General features: G+C 51.6%; 3 protein-coding genes across 5 annotated transcripts; all 3 read right to left on the bottom strand.

The window, feature by feature from the left end:
• Positions 1-30: 30 nt before the first annotated feature.
• Positions 31-6,746, bottom strand: LOC112901107 (indole-3-acetate O-methyltransferase 1-like). Of its 2 annotated transcripts, XR_003230246.1 has the most exons (4): positions 6,576-6,746; positions 5,802-6,482; positions 5,273-5,707; positions 31-111 (listed from the first exon to the last, which is right to left on the bottom strand). XR_003230246.1 is itself a non-coding variant. In XM_025969940.1 (3 exons), the coding sequence occupies exons 1-3, from the start codon at positions 6,696-6,698 to the stop codon at positions 5,342-5,344; spliced, it is 1,170 nt and encodes a 389-aa protein (XP_025825725.1). In that variant the 5' UTR covers positions 6,699-6,746; the 3' UTR covers positions 5,133-5,341. The 2 variants fall into 2 exon arrangements, 1 of the variants encoding a protein (XP_025825725.1); XM_025969940.1 differs by lacking the exon at positions 31-111 and having other exon boundaries at positions 5,133-5,707.
• A 906-nt stretch (positions 6,747-7,652) lies between these two features.
• LOC112901210 (indole-3-acetate O-methyltransferase 1-like) lies at positions 7,653-10,441 on the bottom strand. 2 transcript variants are annotated; one of them, XM_025970066.1, is made up of 3 exons: positions 10,276-10,441; positions 8,144-8,812; positions 7,653-8,048 (listed from the first exon to the last, which is right to left on the bottom strand). In XM_025970066.1, the coding sequence occupies exons 1-3, from the start codon at positions 10,390-10,392 to the stop codon at positions 7,680-7,682; spliced, it is 1,155 nt and encodes a 384-aa protein (XP_025825851.1). In that variant the 5' UTR covers positions 10,393-10,441; the 3' UTR covers positions 7,653-7,679. The 2 variants fall into 2 exon arrangements, with proteins under 2 accessions (XP_025825851.1, XP_025825849.1); XM_025970064.1 differs by lacking the exon at positions 10,276-10,441 and adding an exon at positions 8,896-9,119.
• A 488-nt stretch (positions 10,442-10,929) lies between these two features.
• On the bottom strand, positions 10,930-13,302 carry LOC112900201. The gene is made up of 2 exons (XM_025968978.1): positions 12,666-13,302; positions 10,930-12,250 (listed from the first exon to the last, which is right to left on the bottom strand). The coding sequence occupies exons 1-2, from the start codon at positions 13,217-13,219 to the stop codon at positions 12,121-12,123; spliced, it is 684 nt and encodes a 227-aa protein (XP_025824763.1). The 5' UTR covers positions 13,220-13,302; the 3' UTR covers positions 10,930-12,120.
• Between the last annotated feature and the right edge of the window lie 3,413 nt (positions 13,303-16,715).

The raw sequence follows: 16,715 nt of genomic DNA, 5'->3' as shown, positions 1-16,715 counted from the left end.
GATTTACACAAGGTAAACCACGTCTTAACGGCATGATTTACACGAGGCTGATGAGTGAGATCACTTCATCTGATCTTTATTCATAATAAGTTGCTCGGTTTTACAGTAAATTTTGTTAGGAATAGCACTTGTGTATTCCAAAAGGCACTGAGGCCAAACATATACAATGTACAGGTATGGTAAATATGCACAGAACCCCTTATACAATAGGGAAAATATAAAAAGGTACAAAGAGGAAATATATCTCTACCCCCCCCCCCTCAAACTCAAGGTGCATCAAGCACACTGAGTTTGGAGAGATAAAATCGATGTTGAGTTCTGGTCTGTGCCTTTGTGAGAAAATCAGCCAACTGAAGCTCTGAAGGCACATAATGAAGATCAATAACACCATCCTGTACCTGTGCTCGTGTGTAATAACAATCTACACCAACATGCTTAACAAGCTCATGTTTAACGGGCTCACGAGCAATACTGATAGCACCTGTACTGTCAGACAAAAGAGGAGTCGGCCCCGAAACCGATACACCAAGATCCTCAAGTAACCACCGCAACCAAGTAACCTCCGCTGTCACAAGAGCCATAGCACGCAACTCAGCCTCTGCACTCAAACGAGAAACAGCAACCTGTTTCTTAGTCTTCCAAGCAATGAGGGAACCACCAAGAAAAACACAATAAGCAGAAAGAGAGCGATGATCAGAGGTGTCACTAGCCCAGGTAGCATCAGAGTAAGCCTGGAGCTGGAGAGAGCTAGTGCGAGGAAAGAATAAACGCCGCGAATAGTCCCACGAAGATAACGCAAGACACGAAGCAAGTGACTATAGTGGAGCTGGGTGGGGGCTGCAACAAACTGACTCAGGATATGAACAGGATATGATATGTCAGGACGAGTGACACCAAGATAAACTAGACTCCCTACAATATGACGGTAGCGAGTAGGGTCCTCGAGAGGCTCTCCATCGGTAGCACGAAGATGAACATTAAGCTCCATGGGAGTCTCAACAGTCCGCTGGTCAGTGAGAGAAGCACGATCAAGAAGATTCTGAATGTACTTTTCCTGAGATAAAAAAAGCCCTCAGAAGAAGAGGAAACCTCAATCCCAAGAAAATAGTGCATAGGACCAAGATCAGACATAAGAAACTGCTCACTGAGACGAGCCTTAACAAAGGCTATGTACTCAGGATCATCTCCAGTGATGAGCATATCATCAACATAAAGAAGGAGAAGAGTCCGACCACGAGACGAGGTATGCACAAAAAGCACAGGATCATGATTACTGGCAACAAAACCAGCAGCAGTGACCACAGACGCAAAGCGCTGAAACCAAGCACGCGGAGCCTGCTTGAGGCCATAAAGAGAGCGGCGAAGGCGACAAACCATACCCTCAGAAACAGAATATCCAGGCGGTGGCTGCATATAAATCTCCTCATGCAATTCACCATTAAGAAAGGCATTCTTAACATCAAGCTGAGAGATGGACCACTCACGAACAGAGGCCACAGCAAGAAGAGTGCGAACAGTGGTCATATGAGCAACAGGAGCAAAAGTCTCATCATAGTCACGACCATGTTGCTGCTGGCAGCCACGGACAACCAATCGAGACTTACAGCGGGCAAAAGAACCATCAGCGTGAGTCTTAACCTTATAAAGCCACTTACAGGTAATAGGTCGAACACCTGGAGGACATGGTACAAGCTCCCACGTGCCAGTGCGCTCAAGAGCAGCAATCTCCTCAGCCATCGCATCTTGCCATTCCTGATGAAGAATGGCCTCGCGATAACAGGTCGGCTCAGAAGGCGGAACATTAGCAAAACTGGAGGGAGAGTACCGATCAGGAGACCGATGAAGGCGACAACCACGCCCAAGAAGCTGCTCGGGGGAAGAATCATCAGAGGAATATGACTCATCAGGAGAAGATGACTCAACAGGAGAAGATGGCTCATCAGGTAAAGACGACCCAGCAGGAGTGGACGGCACATCAGACGAAGATGGCTCATCGAGAGGAGATGGCACCTCAGATGCATCCACAACAGGGCGTATAGGTGGCTGAGTCGCTGAAGGCTCCAAAGAGGACACCAACTGAGGAACAACATCAGAGGGTGGCGCAGGGCGAGACCTAGGAACCCTAGCACTAGGAGTAGCTGGGACAAACAGGAAAGAAAGAGGGTCGACTAAAGACGCTGAAGAAGCATCAGAAGGACGAGGATAGAAAGGACGAGTCTCGTCAAAGACAACATCTCGAGAAATCCTCATCTGGCGACCAACCGGATCCCAACAACGATAGCCCTTGTGCTCAGCACTGTATCCGAGAAAAACACACTCAACAGACTGAGCAGTCAACTTAGTGCGCTCACGTGGGGCAAACAACACATAGCACACACAGCCAAAAAGTTGAAGAGCAGTGTAGTCGGGCGTCTTGCCACAAAGACGCTCAAAAGGAATCCCACCCTCAAGGGCCGAAGAAGGCTGAATGTTAACCAAATAATTGGCAGTAGAAACAGCCTCAGCCCAAAAATGAGGAGGTACAGAAGAAGCGAGCAGAAGAGCACGAGCCGTCTCAAGGAGATGATGATGCTTGCGCTCAGCAACGCCATTCTGAGCATGAGCACCAGGACAAGAAAACTGAGCAAGAGTGCCTTGCTCAGAAAGAACGAATAGAAGTATCAAAATGAGTGCGAACCATAGCGGAGAAAGATTTGTAGATGGATAAAGCCTCACTACGATGTTTCATAAAGTAAATCCATATGTGGCGAGAAAAATCATCTATAAATATTATATAGTATCGATGACACCCTTTGGAAACAAAGGGAGCAGGACCCCATACATCTGAGTGAACAAGATCAAAAGGACGCTCAGACACTGACTCACTAGAATGATAAGGAAGCTGGTGTTGCTTGCCTAACCTACAACCCTGACACTGAGCTAATGAATCCTGACCAGAAACAAACCCTAAAAGACCACGACGTATCAAAGTAGACAATCGAGAGCCACAAAGATGACCCAAATGATGATGCCACTGAGCAAAAGATGATGTGGATGAAGCAGCACAAGCAGAGCCGGACTGACTGGCAGAGGCAGCGGAAGGAAGACAAAGCCAGTCAAGCTCCCAAAGACACTGTGAATCATGACGACGAGGGCCAGTACCAACCAGGTGACCCGTGCGACGATCCTGAACATAACAAAAATCAGAATCAAGAATAACACGACAGTCATGATCAGTGAGCTGGCCAGCGGACATGAGCTGCATGGTCAAATCAGGAACATAGGAAACATCAGGGACATTAAAAGAGTGAGATAAAAGAGTGCCCTGGCCAACAACAGAAAGAGGAGATCCATCGGCAGTGTGAACGGTAAGAGAACGAGATGAAGGACGCATAGAGGAAAGACATGCACAACTAGGAGTCATATGAAAAGAGGCACCAGAATCTAAAATCCATGGACAAGTACCTGAGGCAGAAGAGGAAGGTGGTCCCTCAATGGAAGACTGAGAAGCAGCAGCAGAACCTGTAAGTGCAGAAGACTGAGTCACAGAACCAGCAGCTCCTGATGGTGTAGAGGCAGCCAGGCGACGAAGCAACATGAGCATCTCCTGTGTATCTGAAGTAGCAGAACTCCTCTGAGAGCCTCCAGCACCAGCACTACCAGTACCCTGTGAAGAACCACCAGCACCCTGTGAAGAACGACGATCCTGAGCCTTCTTCTTCCGATAACAATATGCCTCAACATGACCATCCTTATCATAGTAATCACAATGAAGACCACCACGTCCTCCAGGTGCAGAAGGAGGGGCTACTGAGGAAGGTGGTGTCGGTGAAGCAGCAGTGGTACGAGACGACGAAGAAGGAGCAGCCAAAACTGAAGAGGACTGCAACAGGCCGGCAACACGAAGACGAGTCTCCTCATTGCGAACACTAGCAAGAGCATCCATCAGAGAGACACATGGGTGGCGAGCAAGCAGCTGTGCACGAAGGGGCTCAAACTCATCACGAAGACGGGTCAAGAAGTCATAAGTTCGTCGAAGCTCAAGAGCATCCTTCTGACCTCGGCAGGACGTGCAAGTATCAGATGACAGCTGCGGACCGAGAGTATCAAGCTGACGCCAAATAGCTGATATCTGAGCAAAGAAATCCTCAACTGTAGAATCACCCTGCCGCAACAGCTGCTCCTGACGAATAGCAGCAAGGTAGGTGGACTGACCAGCAGGCTTATAACGATCACGAAGAAAAGCCCACATCTGAGATGCATACTCAAAATCAACAATATCCCCAGCAATACGGTCCACCATACTAGCGGTAAGAATAGAACCAGCTCTAGCATCTTCATCCAACCATGCCCTGTATGTACTGAACTGAGACTCATAAGATGCCTGACGATCAGCAAAATCAGCAAACAACAACATCTTCTCAGCATCAGTAGCCTTCTCTGTAATCACTGTCTGCGTAGGAGCAGTAGGACAGGGCGGCAACCAAGCTCGCCAGTAAGAAACTCCCAGAGACGTAAACCACGCATATGCAGCCGCATGCGAGGAACCCAGTCACGATAATTAGTGCCATCAAAAATCACCGGACAACGAAGAACCGAGGCATCACTAGCAGAAGGAGCTGACATTTCCCTTTTTTTTTATTGGAGTACCCTACCTTCCCGTATTAGTTGACAAAGAGCAGCGGCAGCAAATATGCCAAGAGCCGTGCGTAGCCAACAGAACAAGGGAAAAAGTAGTCCTCTTTTGTTTTTTAACTAAAAGATCTAAAAGATAAGGTCAAGAAATAAACAAAGCAAAAAAGGGAGCTCACGGGGCACCTCCGATCCAATCGGGAGGCACCAAGCCTTGACACACGGCAGGACGAGCCGTCGCAAGGGCCAGCCGCAGGGGCTGGCGAAGCCAGCGATGGGGCTACACCGAGCGCCCAGCGATGAAGCGGCAGCGGCAGTGAGAGCCGGCGTCGGAGCAGGTCCGGACGGCGGCCGGGCCAGATCTACGCCCACTAAGTCGAGCCAGCGAGCGGAGATGACGGCAAAATAGGTCGGCGTCGAGGCAACAACCAGCAGGACGAGCCGGCAACAAAGTGTAGAAGCACAAGATCTGAGGAGAGGGAAGACGAACCCTAACCTAAAACCAGGCTCTGTATACCATGTTAGGAATAGCACTTGTGTATTTTAAAGGGCACTAAGGCCAAACATATACAATGTACAGGTGTGGTAAATATGCACAGAACCTCTTATATAATGGGGAAAAATAAAGAAGGTATAAAGAGGAAATATATCTCTAACAAATTTGAACAGCCCCGTACGTGTGCCACGCACTCCGGTAAATATTGCGAAACCAAGGTCTCCTCTTTTATTGTCAGCTGGCATTGTCTCGCGCGAGCGAGAGCGAGCACACGACATGCGGGAGCCGCATCTCCGCCATCAGCTCCCCGGCGCGCCCCTCCGCCCGCCGCTGCAGCCGGCCGAACAGCTCGTCCGCCAGCGCCTTCCCGACGCGCGCGTCCACGAGCGCGCCGACGAACGAGCGCACGTTGTTCGCCACCGTGCGGCCGACGGCGCCGGGGTCGTCGGGGCGGTCGACCACCGGAGGGCTTCCCGTCACCATCTCCAGCCGGTTGATCCTGAACGCGCCGGCCGCCTCCACCGCCTCCCGGACCTCGTCGAGGGTCGGCGCGTACAGCGGCACGTTGAAGCCGTCCATCTTGTCCTTTTCCATCAGCCCCTGCAACACTCGTTGACATTTGACATCGACACATCGACATGCTCGATCACCGATACGACGATGTTGCAGCACACGACACGAGTTCAAAGCTCACCTCGCGGACGAGGTCGGCCCATGAGTCCTCGAACAGCGTCCCGTACAGGAGCCTCACGCGGCCTTGGTCGGTGGGGGCAGCGGCGGCCGGCCGGCCGAGGCAGAGCAAGAACATGGCGCCGCCGCGCTTCAGCTCGGCGGCGCGGCAGCGCAGGAAGTGCGCCAGGTCGGACTGGAACTGCCGGCGGTACGCCGCGCCCGTCGCCTCCGACGCGCCGTGCACGAACACCTTCCCGGCGTTGTACGCCGGGGACCCCTTGTCCAGCACTTCTCCCGGGACCCGGGAGAGCCAGTGCACCGAGAAGGTGGAGGTGAACGCGTTGATGGACCTCTCCGGGAACAGCCGGTCGTGGAACGACCCGGGCACGCCGGCGGCGAAGTACCGCCGGCGCCGGATGCCGTTTCCCGCTGCCGCGGAATAATCCGGGAGGAGGCGGAAGAGGGTGTTGAAGTCGTTGCTCGGTAGGTCGGAGAAGTAGAAGCTGAACTCAGGAGGAGCGTGTCCGCGGGAGATGTACAGGTCGGTCATGTGCTGCACGATGACATCGGCGACAAAGATCGTGTTCTGGCCGCAGGAGCACCCCAGGTCGGCCGCCGTCAGGAGCTTCTCCGGCCGGCGAGGGAGCCGGATCGCGTCCAGCGTCTCCTTGAGGACGTCGACCACCATCTCGAGATTCCGTGACTGCATTTCAAAGAGCAAGCAAGGAACTAGAAACTGTAAACGAAAATCGCTCAAAATTAAAGAAATGTACCAGTACGCATGTTGTTTTGTTACCTGAACTTGGCTGTTGTTGATGTAGCTGGTCTCCCCCTGCCCACCCTCCATGCACAAGACATTCTTCACCACCTCCGGTTGAGCAACAAGTACAGCATCAGCTTCTCTTGCCGCGGCCATCATTGTCAGTTGGCAGAGCGAGTAGAAGTACAAGACTGGCCACAGGGTGCGTTCCTGGCCAGGACTACTGCATTGCCTTGGGTTTGGCTTGCAATATATGGGGGCTCCTCCATCCATGCTAGCTGCCTAGCTAGCTGACTATGAACACTTTTACTACCGTAGAGTCGGCATCAAAAGATTAGCAATCAACGGCGTGCAACACATGAAAGCTATTATTTGTACGCCAGTAGCATTGTTTTTTTAATGAAGTACGCCAGCAATATAGTTAAATAACGAACGTATTCACCGTGGACTTGGCTGCTAGTCTAGTTATTAAAAGAACTGAAATTAAGGCTGGCCCGTGACATCACACACAGTCGTGATACAATTTTTATTTTTGCGAGGGACATCGCAGTATTAATAATGTAATGTCCGTAGGGAAAAAAATAACACCTTTTGTTTATAGAGTAGCATGGAGCTTCTTTTCCGGTGAGCAAGTGTCCTAGAAAATCTTTTCGAAAAAAGCGCCCTAGAAAAAGAGGTCACGAAGGCTTGCAACCTACCTCTGCGAAGAAGCTGGATTTTTAAATTTTAACATGCGAGTTCCTATAACATAGAATCTGTTTGGTTACTTGAGACTTATTATAAGCCCATACTCCTCATCAGTATCCTTAATGGGGCTGAATGGATAGTGCTATAGAGGGGTAAGGGTTGGAAATTGTTGTTTTTCTAGTGGGGTGTACAGAAAATAAGTCTTATAAGCATCCTTTGAAGAGGTTTATGGGTTTATAATAAACCTCTTCGTGAAGCCTAGGCTGTGGACGGAATGAGGCTTATTGGGTTAGGCTTATTATAAGTCTCTAAGTAACCAAATACATTCTAAACAAATAGTAACAGTTTGTAAATATTGAAAAAAAATCAAACATGTTAGTAGCAGCAGCAACAGAATACAGATCGGAAAGCGACTTGGTGCACAAAAGTTCCACAAATTCTGGAAAGCGTCAGTCATTTCAGGTGGCGTGGTGACGCGAGCGAAAGGGAGCACACTACGTGGGGGAAGCGCATCTCTTCCATCAGCTCCTGGGCGCGTTCCTCCGCCCGGCGGCGCAGCCTGCCGAAGAGCTCGCCGCCCAGCGCCGTCCCGACGTGCGCGTCGACGAGGGGTCCCAGGAGCGACCGCTCATTGTTCGCCACCGTGAGGCCGACGGCGGCGGGATCATCCGGGTGGTCGACGACCGGAGGGCTCCCCGTCACCATCTCCAGCCGATTGATCTGGAACGAGCCGTCGGCGTTCACCACCTCCCTGAACTCCTCGAGGGTTGGCGCGTACACCGGGACGTTGAAGCCATCCATCTTCTCGCCATCCATCAGCCCCTGAACATCAACCACGGCGGGCGCGGTCAGAACGTGCTGTGTCTCTGTGTGTGCTCGTGAGTAGTACACAGTGTGCTGTATCGATCTTGTATCACCTCTCCGACGAGGTCGTCCCACGAGTCCTGGAACATGGCGCCGAACAGGAACCTGACGGTGCCCTGATCCGTGGGGGTGGCGGAGGACGGCCGGCCGAGGCAGACAAGGAACACGGCGCCGCCGCGCTTCAGCTCGGCGGCGCGGCAGCGCAGGAAGCGCGCCAGATCGGACTGGAACTGCCGCTTGTACGCCAACCCTGTCGCCTCCGGCGCGCCGTGCACGAACACCTTCCGCTTGTTGTATGCCGCGGACCCCTTGTCCACCACTTCTTTGGGGACCTGAGAGAGCCAATGCAGCGAGAAGGTGGAGGTGAATGCGTCGATGGACCTTTCGGGGAACAGACGGCCGTGGAAGGACCCCGGCACACCGGCGGCGAAGTATCGCGGCCGGGCGCCTGCCGTCGCGGGATCCGGGAGCAGCTTGAAGAGGGTGTTGAAGTCGTTGCTCGGGAGATCGGAGAAGTAGAAGCTGAACTCAGGAGGAGCGTGTCCGCGGGAGGTGTACAGGTCGGTCATGTGCTGCACGATGACATCGGCGACAAAGATCGTGTTCTGGCCGCAGGAGCACCCCAGGTCGGCCGCCGTCAGGAGCTTCTCCGGCCGGCGAGGGGGCCGGATCTCGTCCAGCGTCTCCTTGAGGACGTGGACCACCATCTCCAGATTCCGGGACTGGATTTCAAAGAGCAGGGACTAGAAACTGTAAACGAGGATCTCGATCTGAAAAGAAATGTGCTTCGACATGATGCTGTTACCTGAACCTGGCTGTTGCTGATGTAGCTGGTCTCCCCCTGCCCACCCTCCATGCACAGGACATTCTTCACCACCTCATGTTGAGCTTCGACTCCTTTTACCGCGGCCACCATTATCACCACAAGAAGCTCGACGCTTTGGCAGTGGGCATCAGCTAGGGCGACTAGAGGTACAGGACGCAGTGCTGCGGGTCAATTTGCTGGCCATGCATTGTCTTGTAAAAATGTGATGGGTCACCATCCATGCTTGGCTAGTTGACTCTGAACATTTTTAGCAACTTCAGAGTTGGCATCAAGAGATTGCAGTAATTAATAAGCAACGGCGTGGTGCAACAGTAGATGACAACTATTATTAGTAAGGAACGTATTCTCTGTCGACCTGGCTACTTCTGTTTAAAAGAACTGAGATTCAGGCTGGCCGGTGACACCAATTTGATATAATTTTATTTTTTCGAGAGACATGGCAGTAATAATATAGTGACCGTAATGGGAAAAAAACAACATTTTTGTTTATAGAGAGTAACATGGGCAGCTGGGGCGGTAACGGATCATACTGCCCCTAGTGCTCAATTCATATTCCAACTTGATTTTTATTGATTTTTAATTTAAAATTGTATAAGGTTAGAGTCCGGTTTTTAGATTATTTAGACTAAATATTGGGAAGATAATATTTTTTTCATTCGATAGACATTGCAGTAATATAACAACGCGGCTGGCACTTGTGGAAGTCGCGGGAGATTCCTCATTTTTCCCCAAAAAAAACTAGGACACGGCTGAACATATTGTAACATAAAAGTTAAGATAAATGGATTTTTTTTCCCGGTAAGGATATAAGAGATAACATAATCCAATAGACCAATAAGAAAGTATCAGTGCCTGAGACAAAGTTGTTTTCATGTTGTGGATGAAGGTATATGTGCTCCTCTAGTTCCTTGAAAGCAAGAAGATGAGGCCGGCTGGTTAAGCAATTAATTGAGAGCAGTTTTGCCAATATAGGTATAGATTGCCCATGATTGACCCACCAATTGATTGGATCAAGAATCCCTCTGACATCACGCGAGCGAAAGTGAGCACACGACATGCGGGAACCGCATCCCTTCCATCATCTCCTGGGCGCGCCCTTCCGCTCGCCGCCGCAGCCGGTCGAACAGCTCGCCGCCCAGCTCCGTCTCGACGTGCGCGTCAACGAGCACGCCAAGGACCGACCGCACGTTCTTCGCCATCGTGCGGCCGACGGCAGCGGGATCGTCGGGCCTGTCGACGGCCGGAGGGGGCCCCGTCACCAGCTCCAGTCGGGTGACCCGGAAAGAGCCGTCGGCGTCCACCGCCTCCCGGAACTCCTCCAGGGTCGGCGCTCAACTAGTACGCATGTTGTTTTGTTACCTGAACCTGGCTGTTGTTCATGTAGCTGGCCTCCCCCTGCCCGCCCTCCATGGAGAAGACGTTCTTCAGGCACTCTCGTTGAGCGACGGCGTCGTCTTCTACTGTCGCCGTCACCATTTTCGCCGGGAGACTCTTGACAGTACAGTAGGAAGAGAGAGTAGTAGTGTAGCAGATGCACCGAGTTGATGTTGCTGCTCCCTGCTGGTGATGCATCGAGTTGCGAATGTATGGGGCGCCGTCCATGCTTAGTTTAGTTGACGTTGAACGGCAAGTCCCTTCAACTAAACCGCGCGTACAAGTACAGCTAGCAACGATCAAGTATCTCCAATGCCCTTAAAAAAACTAATAAATCCAGTATTGACTTTGGACTTCACAATTTGCCAAATGTAAAAGGAGAAACAGTCATCACAGGCAGCAAGGCGTGACGTCTCTACAGTCTACACCACCTCATGGATCTGTGTCAACCAGACTGAAGTCAACCCTAAGATGATCATATACCTTTGCATATTATTAGAGTATGTATATAGCCTTGTATATATGTGTATACAAGTTGTATACACACCCTTGGGTGACCTTCATATATATATATATATATATATATATATATATATATATATATATATGTGTGTGTGTGTGTGTGTGTGTGTATGTGTGTATATATATAGCCGAGTTGGCTTGGAGTACAAGTACAAGACGTATACAAGTCGTATACACATACAGGGCTATACATACTCTAATACATATAAGAACGGTTGGCTCTGGATGTATCAGCACCCAGCCGAGGTCACTGCATCCAAGAAGGCAAGAAGCTCGCCGCGAGGCTCCCGTCACGCGGCGGCGCGTCTTCAGCTATGGCCACGGCGCCACGCACAGGCTCTCACACGTTATCACGTAGCTTGGCGTGCAGAGGCGCCTCCACGAGCAGGTCGAGGTGCTCGCCAAACACTTCGAACGAAAACAAATTCCTAGATTTTGTTGACGTCTTGTTCAGGTCCAGAGGAATCTGCAGCTGATCGAGGATCGAGGCGCAGGGCAAGAATTAAAGCTGCAGAAGGTGTTCGAGGAGCATCTCAAGGCGACCAGGATCGTCATCGAGCGGAGGAGCACCCGGCCCAGCTGGGCGCCGGCGCCGGCGCCGCTGCCTTCGCCGGCGTCAGCGAGCAGGAGGACGCGTTTGACGACGTGCTGCTGATGCTCTCGTTTTCTGGCTAGACTGCCTCGTGCTGGCCGTGCTAGTCGGTCTGCTTTGTGATTGTCGGATTAGACAACAAATGTTGGTGTAGCTGTCAGTGTATGATACACATGCACAATGTTGGGATGAGGAGTGCCTTTGTTTTTGCCGAGTCGACGCACCTTTAGTGCAGCAGCACAATGCATGGTAGGTACAGACTAAAATCGAGAAATACTTCTGCATTTCATAAAGGTAGTCCTAACCGAGACATTAGTGAATACTAGTAATGGTAGTTTCCGATTTCCATACTTGCCACGTTGCCATGTTAGTATGTAGAAATTGTATTCCTAGTAGATTGTTTCCTCAAAATAAATTTTCGTCCTACTGCATTATATCACTCGAGTTTTGCTCTGTATTAAAAAAGATTTCTCGAGTTTTTCCTGACCTGGGCAAGGACCTCCATTGTCATACCTGACCAGCCTGCTGCCACTTCAGCTCAGGCCGAAACGCATGTGCATTTAGTCCGGCCTGCTGCCGATTGAAATGGGAAGGTTTAGTCACCTTCCCAAGGCTTCTGTCCCTTGTTCCAAACGGGATCGTTAGAGGCGACCAAAGCATTGGGCTACAGCCATCGGAGAGCTCAGCTCCACAAGATCAAGTGATGAGCCATTGGGCTACATGCAGCACAGGAGAGCAGCCGCAGCTGACGGCCAAGCCGCCGGCGCTTGGATCCGAGCGAGATGCCTCCTCGTCACCTCAAGCTCTCCCCGCCATGGCGCCATGGTTGTGCCCTTGATCTTGTGCCTAAGGTTAAGACGAGCAGCAGATAGATTCAAAATCGTCCTCGCGATATCCAGCAACAATAACCGTGAGATACACTGAACATAATTATGCATGAATAGCACACACATCAATTCAAGCAAGCGTCTAAAATGAAGAGATTTAGCATCAATAAGCCAAAAACATCATGTAACAAGACACCCTTTTTTTTGGGTACCATATGAAGAACGGCTGCTGAAAAATTAGTAATTTCTACAACCTCTTGATAAGTTTTCCATCGATCGATCGATCAGATTTGCCTAAAACTAATTGCTAATAACTATATTTACAGCATTTCTACCATCGGCAAGATTTAAAACTTCACGAATCATGATGTGAGATCAGTAATTACTGCACATGCAAACGATTCATTCATGGAAGTTGTTAAATTCACTCGTACCTTGCGCGCTTCCTCGAGGTGGGTTCATCCTCCTCTCGCGCAGCAAGAACGTCGCCGTCGCCATTCCCCTCCTCCCCGTTCCGGAGAGCACCAGCCGCCGCCGCCGTGGTGACGACGATGCCATTGGTATCGCTGGCGACGAGCGGATCGCCGAAGAAGTCGCCGGCGGCTGGGCAGAGCGCCTCCTCCTCGGCGTCGCCGTCGTCCTCCATCATGAAGCGCTCCAGCTCGGCCACGTACGCCGACATGGCCTCGTCTCCGGCCAGAGCCCCGTCGTCCGTCACCCCGGACTCCGGCGTCCCCTCCCTGCCGCTCCCCTCGTCGCCGCCGACGCACAGCCCCGCGAGCCACCCACCCGAGGCCGCGCCGCCGACGCCCTTGGCATCTGCGTTGGCAACAAAGGCGGAGTAAGCGTCGCAGAACTCGTCGGCGGCAAGCTGGTCGCCGAAGTCGAAGTCCAAGTCGAGGTCCCGGACGTAGAAATCGTCGATGCTGAAGTCGAGGTCGTCGACGGAGTCGGGCGCCACGGCGGCGACGTCGTCCGCGGCTGCCATATCGATCGCGCGCGTCGAGGAAGCTGAGTCGCTGCTTCCGGTCGTCGTCGTCGTCTTTTCCAAGCTGTGCGTGGCTGCCGGACGGGAGCGGAGGGCGGTTTTATAGGGGGCGCGCGCGCGGAGACCGTGAGGAGGAGGATCGGATCGGAGGCGTGCGGTGCGGCGCGGGATGGAGGTCGGTTCGGCGCGGTTCCTTGTCCCGCACGGTTTCTGTTTGAACTCGTGGTGGGGAAGGATGAAGTTTCCGGGCGCCCGCCCGTTATGGCGACTCCGTTCGCGTTCAGATCTCGGAAGGTTTCCATCCACCCATCCAGGGGCAGGGGCTAATGGGCTGGGGCGGCGGCTCCATGTCGGTTACGGGAACCGACGCGTTTCTCGTTTCGTGTAGCTTACGATTCTGAACTGGCGGTGTTAAAAAGAAAGAACAGATGCCGCCGCCACATAGCAGGCCGCAGAAGGCGCAGGTTTTCTCCGTTGGGCCTTCTGTTGGGTTTTTTCCTTTTGTGTGGGCCTGTAGGAGAAGGGATAAGAAGGTTCGGCCTGCCGAGGCAAATATGGGCCTGAACAGATTCCTGCTGTTATTCCTAGTGGCCCAAACTAGTGCAGCCCTCTCCCCCTTCTTGATCGACTGGAACGGAACGCAAAAGAGAGGGACCGCCGGTTCCTGCGAAAAGCAACTGAAGCCTGAAGGGGGAAGAAGCGGTCCTCTGACCTCTCCGGCGAGCACAAAGCACTCACTCCTCGCCATCCATGGGATGGATACCCACCCAACCCAAACACGAGCTTTGGGCCGTTCCAGGAATCCCAACCACCCTCCCGTACCTCTCCGCTCAGCCAGCCCATCATCATCATCATCGCCTCGCAGTCACACGCCAGACACACGCGCACCTCCATCTCAGGATCGCAGGCACGGGCGCGCGCCGCAGCGGTAGACGCGCGCGATCGGCCGTGCCGCTGCCGTGTGGGCGCTTCGCGAGCCGGCACCACCACCCACACGGGAAAAGAGGCCACCGCAACGGCCGGCCGGCCGGCTCCCGTCATCCGAGCTCTGCCCGTGCTGCCCGTGCTCTGCCAGCCGAGCGGCGAGAGACCTCGACCTGCTCCAGCCTCGCGCGCACACGCTCGGCGCGAGCGCGACGGAAGAAAGGCACTGGACGTCCGGATCACGACTCCAACCGCGTGACCCCCGCGGACTCCCAGCTCTCCGGACTCCGGCCGGCAGTACCTACTATACTTGGCTGGCTGGCTGCCCCCATCTGTCGCTCGATCTGCGCAACAGCCGGCGCGGAGATCATTCAAATCTCTCCTCTGATGACGAAATAGCAAGCCATCTAAAAGATACGATATTTCGGTGTACAAAAAAACTGCAAACGATTGCGATATGGTTAACGCAAACCTAGCCGCAAAGACCTTTGAGAACAGGGTCTGGTCTCTGCTGCCGTGAGGCCGTGGCAGCCCTGAAAAGACGAGACGGTTTGCCCTGCCGTGCTCACCCAGTTACCCCCAAATGGCACGACCGATCGAGATGTCAAGCTCAGGTGCCCCAAGGGCGCCGCGGACCGACGAACCTGAAGAATAAGATCCCGGCCGGGGCGCTCCTCAGTTGCTATACGGAAACGGAACAGTGCTCCGAAGCACACCGCAATTAATCCCGCGCGTCCATGCACCAGCTGCGAAGCTACAGAGACTCCTCTTTCGAGACCTGAAAACGAAGCTTGGGAACTGGAATCAGATAGGAACGAACGGGCGGGTTAATAAACCACTGCGTCAAGCTGTTTCCGGGAAGAAAGCAGAAGCCTGCCGACCGGATACATAGTCGATAGGGCGTCCCCTTACGGCGCGTGTTTGGTATTTGGTATGGCTTCGACTTCATAAAAATTTATGGAGTTTTTGGAGGTCCTCGTACCCGATTTTAGAAATTCTTGGAGTTAGAGTTGTAAATAAATCAAAGATCTTTTGCTAAGTCATTACACTTTTTTTTAGATTTAAAATAAAAATATAAAATAATTTAATCTATTTTATAAACTTCAGCTTCAGCATGAATCTTAGAGCTGGAGCCGTACCAAACAAGCAATGTAGGTCCTGTCACGTCGACAGCAACACGATTTTAATGAGAAAACGAAAAAAATAGAAAGGGAGTCGCGATCTCGTTCTAATATGATCCTGTCACTTCTGATAACTCGCGCAGGTGGGTCGACGAGAATTCCTTTTTGCAACACTTTTATCCAATGAAAGCTTAATGCAAAGTTTTCTTCACTAGCGGTAGTGTTTATTTTTGACTGCGTGTCCAGTAACAAACTACCTGCCGACCGACCCCTGATGTGCAGAACAAGAGAGGAACGAAGCGTACGTCAATGTCAGTACTCACTCAAGTCGTCGCTGCAAACGTCCAATAATCCTTTGTCAGTTGTCACAACAACTTGAAGAGAGTTCGTTCCCAGTGTGTGCGCGCGTGTATCCTGGGTATCGATGTACACGTACGTATGAAAACGCGCTTGTTTTGTTAGCTTCGTTTACCTCTCCCGTTTCATAGCAAACAACACGGATCCGTGGACTATCAGGTTTCGGACTCTCCTCCTGCTTTCGTAGCGTCAATAGACCTAGTCGGCACGGGTACGTCCAATTGGTGTCTTTTTGTACAGTACACCATACCATGCCATCAAGTCGCGTACGCTGACACTCGGATTCATGGACTATCTCTAGTGTAAGATAGGTACACCCAACCAAGCTGAAGTCAGTCATGTGACGACCAGAGCTTTTATGGTGGTTGGAGCCATGCTTTCCAGGTCCTAATCTCCTTAAAACCATGGAATTTGATAGGGCAAACTCTTGGCCATTTGAGTTACAGGAATGCATGGCTAGAGGGGATTCATCACAGAGCAGTGAGGCTGTCATCAGGGCCGACTAGCTAGCTATAGTTGACACCCAGACAAGTCGACTCCTAATTAAAACTTAAAACCAGTTCCTATTCCTCAAGGATTAGTTCGTTCTGGCTTCTGTATGCATGATTACATTGTTTAACCGCACGCATTCATGCACACACACACGCCTCAACTTTTCAACCCCATGAAAGGTCCAGGGATCGGAGAAGGGCAGCTCTGGCTGGGCACACATGGATGAAGATGAGGATGAGCAAACAAATAAATAAAGATACACAGGTACGGGATGACAAGTACGTACGGTCTTAAAAGTTAATAGTCGCCACTGGGAACCAAGTGTGCATGCACTCGTTGCATCGCCCAACTTTCCAATCTGAGAGGTCCTTGTCACTTCGTTTATTGACTTTCTTCAGTAGCCGTGTTTGATATTAGTATATGCTACTGACGATATTTTCATATGCCAAACTGATGCCTAGTATGTGAAACTAACCAAGGGACGTCAAGGGTTGTGTTGTTCTTTTTTTTCTTTTTACCGAAGAGAAGAAGAAATTAAACCTCTTGGTCAACAAATTAAATATCTTATTTTGCTCGTACACACTTGATAAGACTGTTGCTTA

This window comes from Panicum hallii, chromosome 7, assembly GCF_002211085.1.
Source record: "Panicum hallii strain FIL2 chromosome 7, PHallii_v3.1, whole genome shotgun sequence".
Lineage (NCBI taxonomy): Eukaryota > Viridiplantae > Streptophyta > Magnoliopsida > Poales > Poaceae > Panicum > Panicum hallii.
The sequence above is the reverse complement of the archived record's forward strand: the minus strand, read 5'-3'. Positions and strand labels throughout refer to the sequence as shown.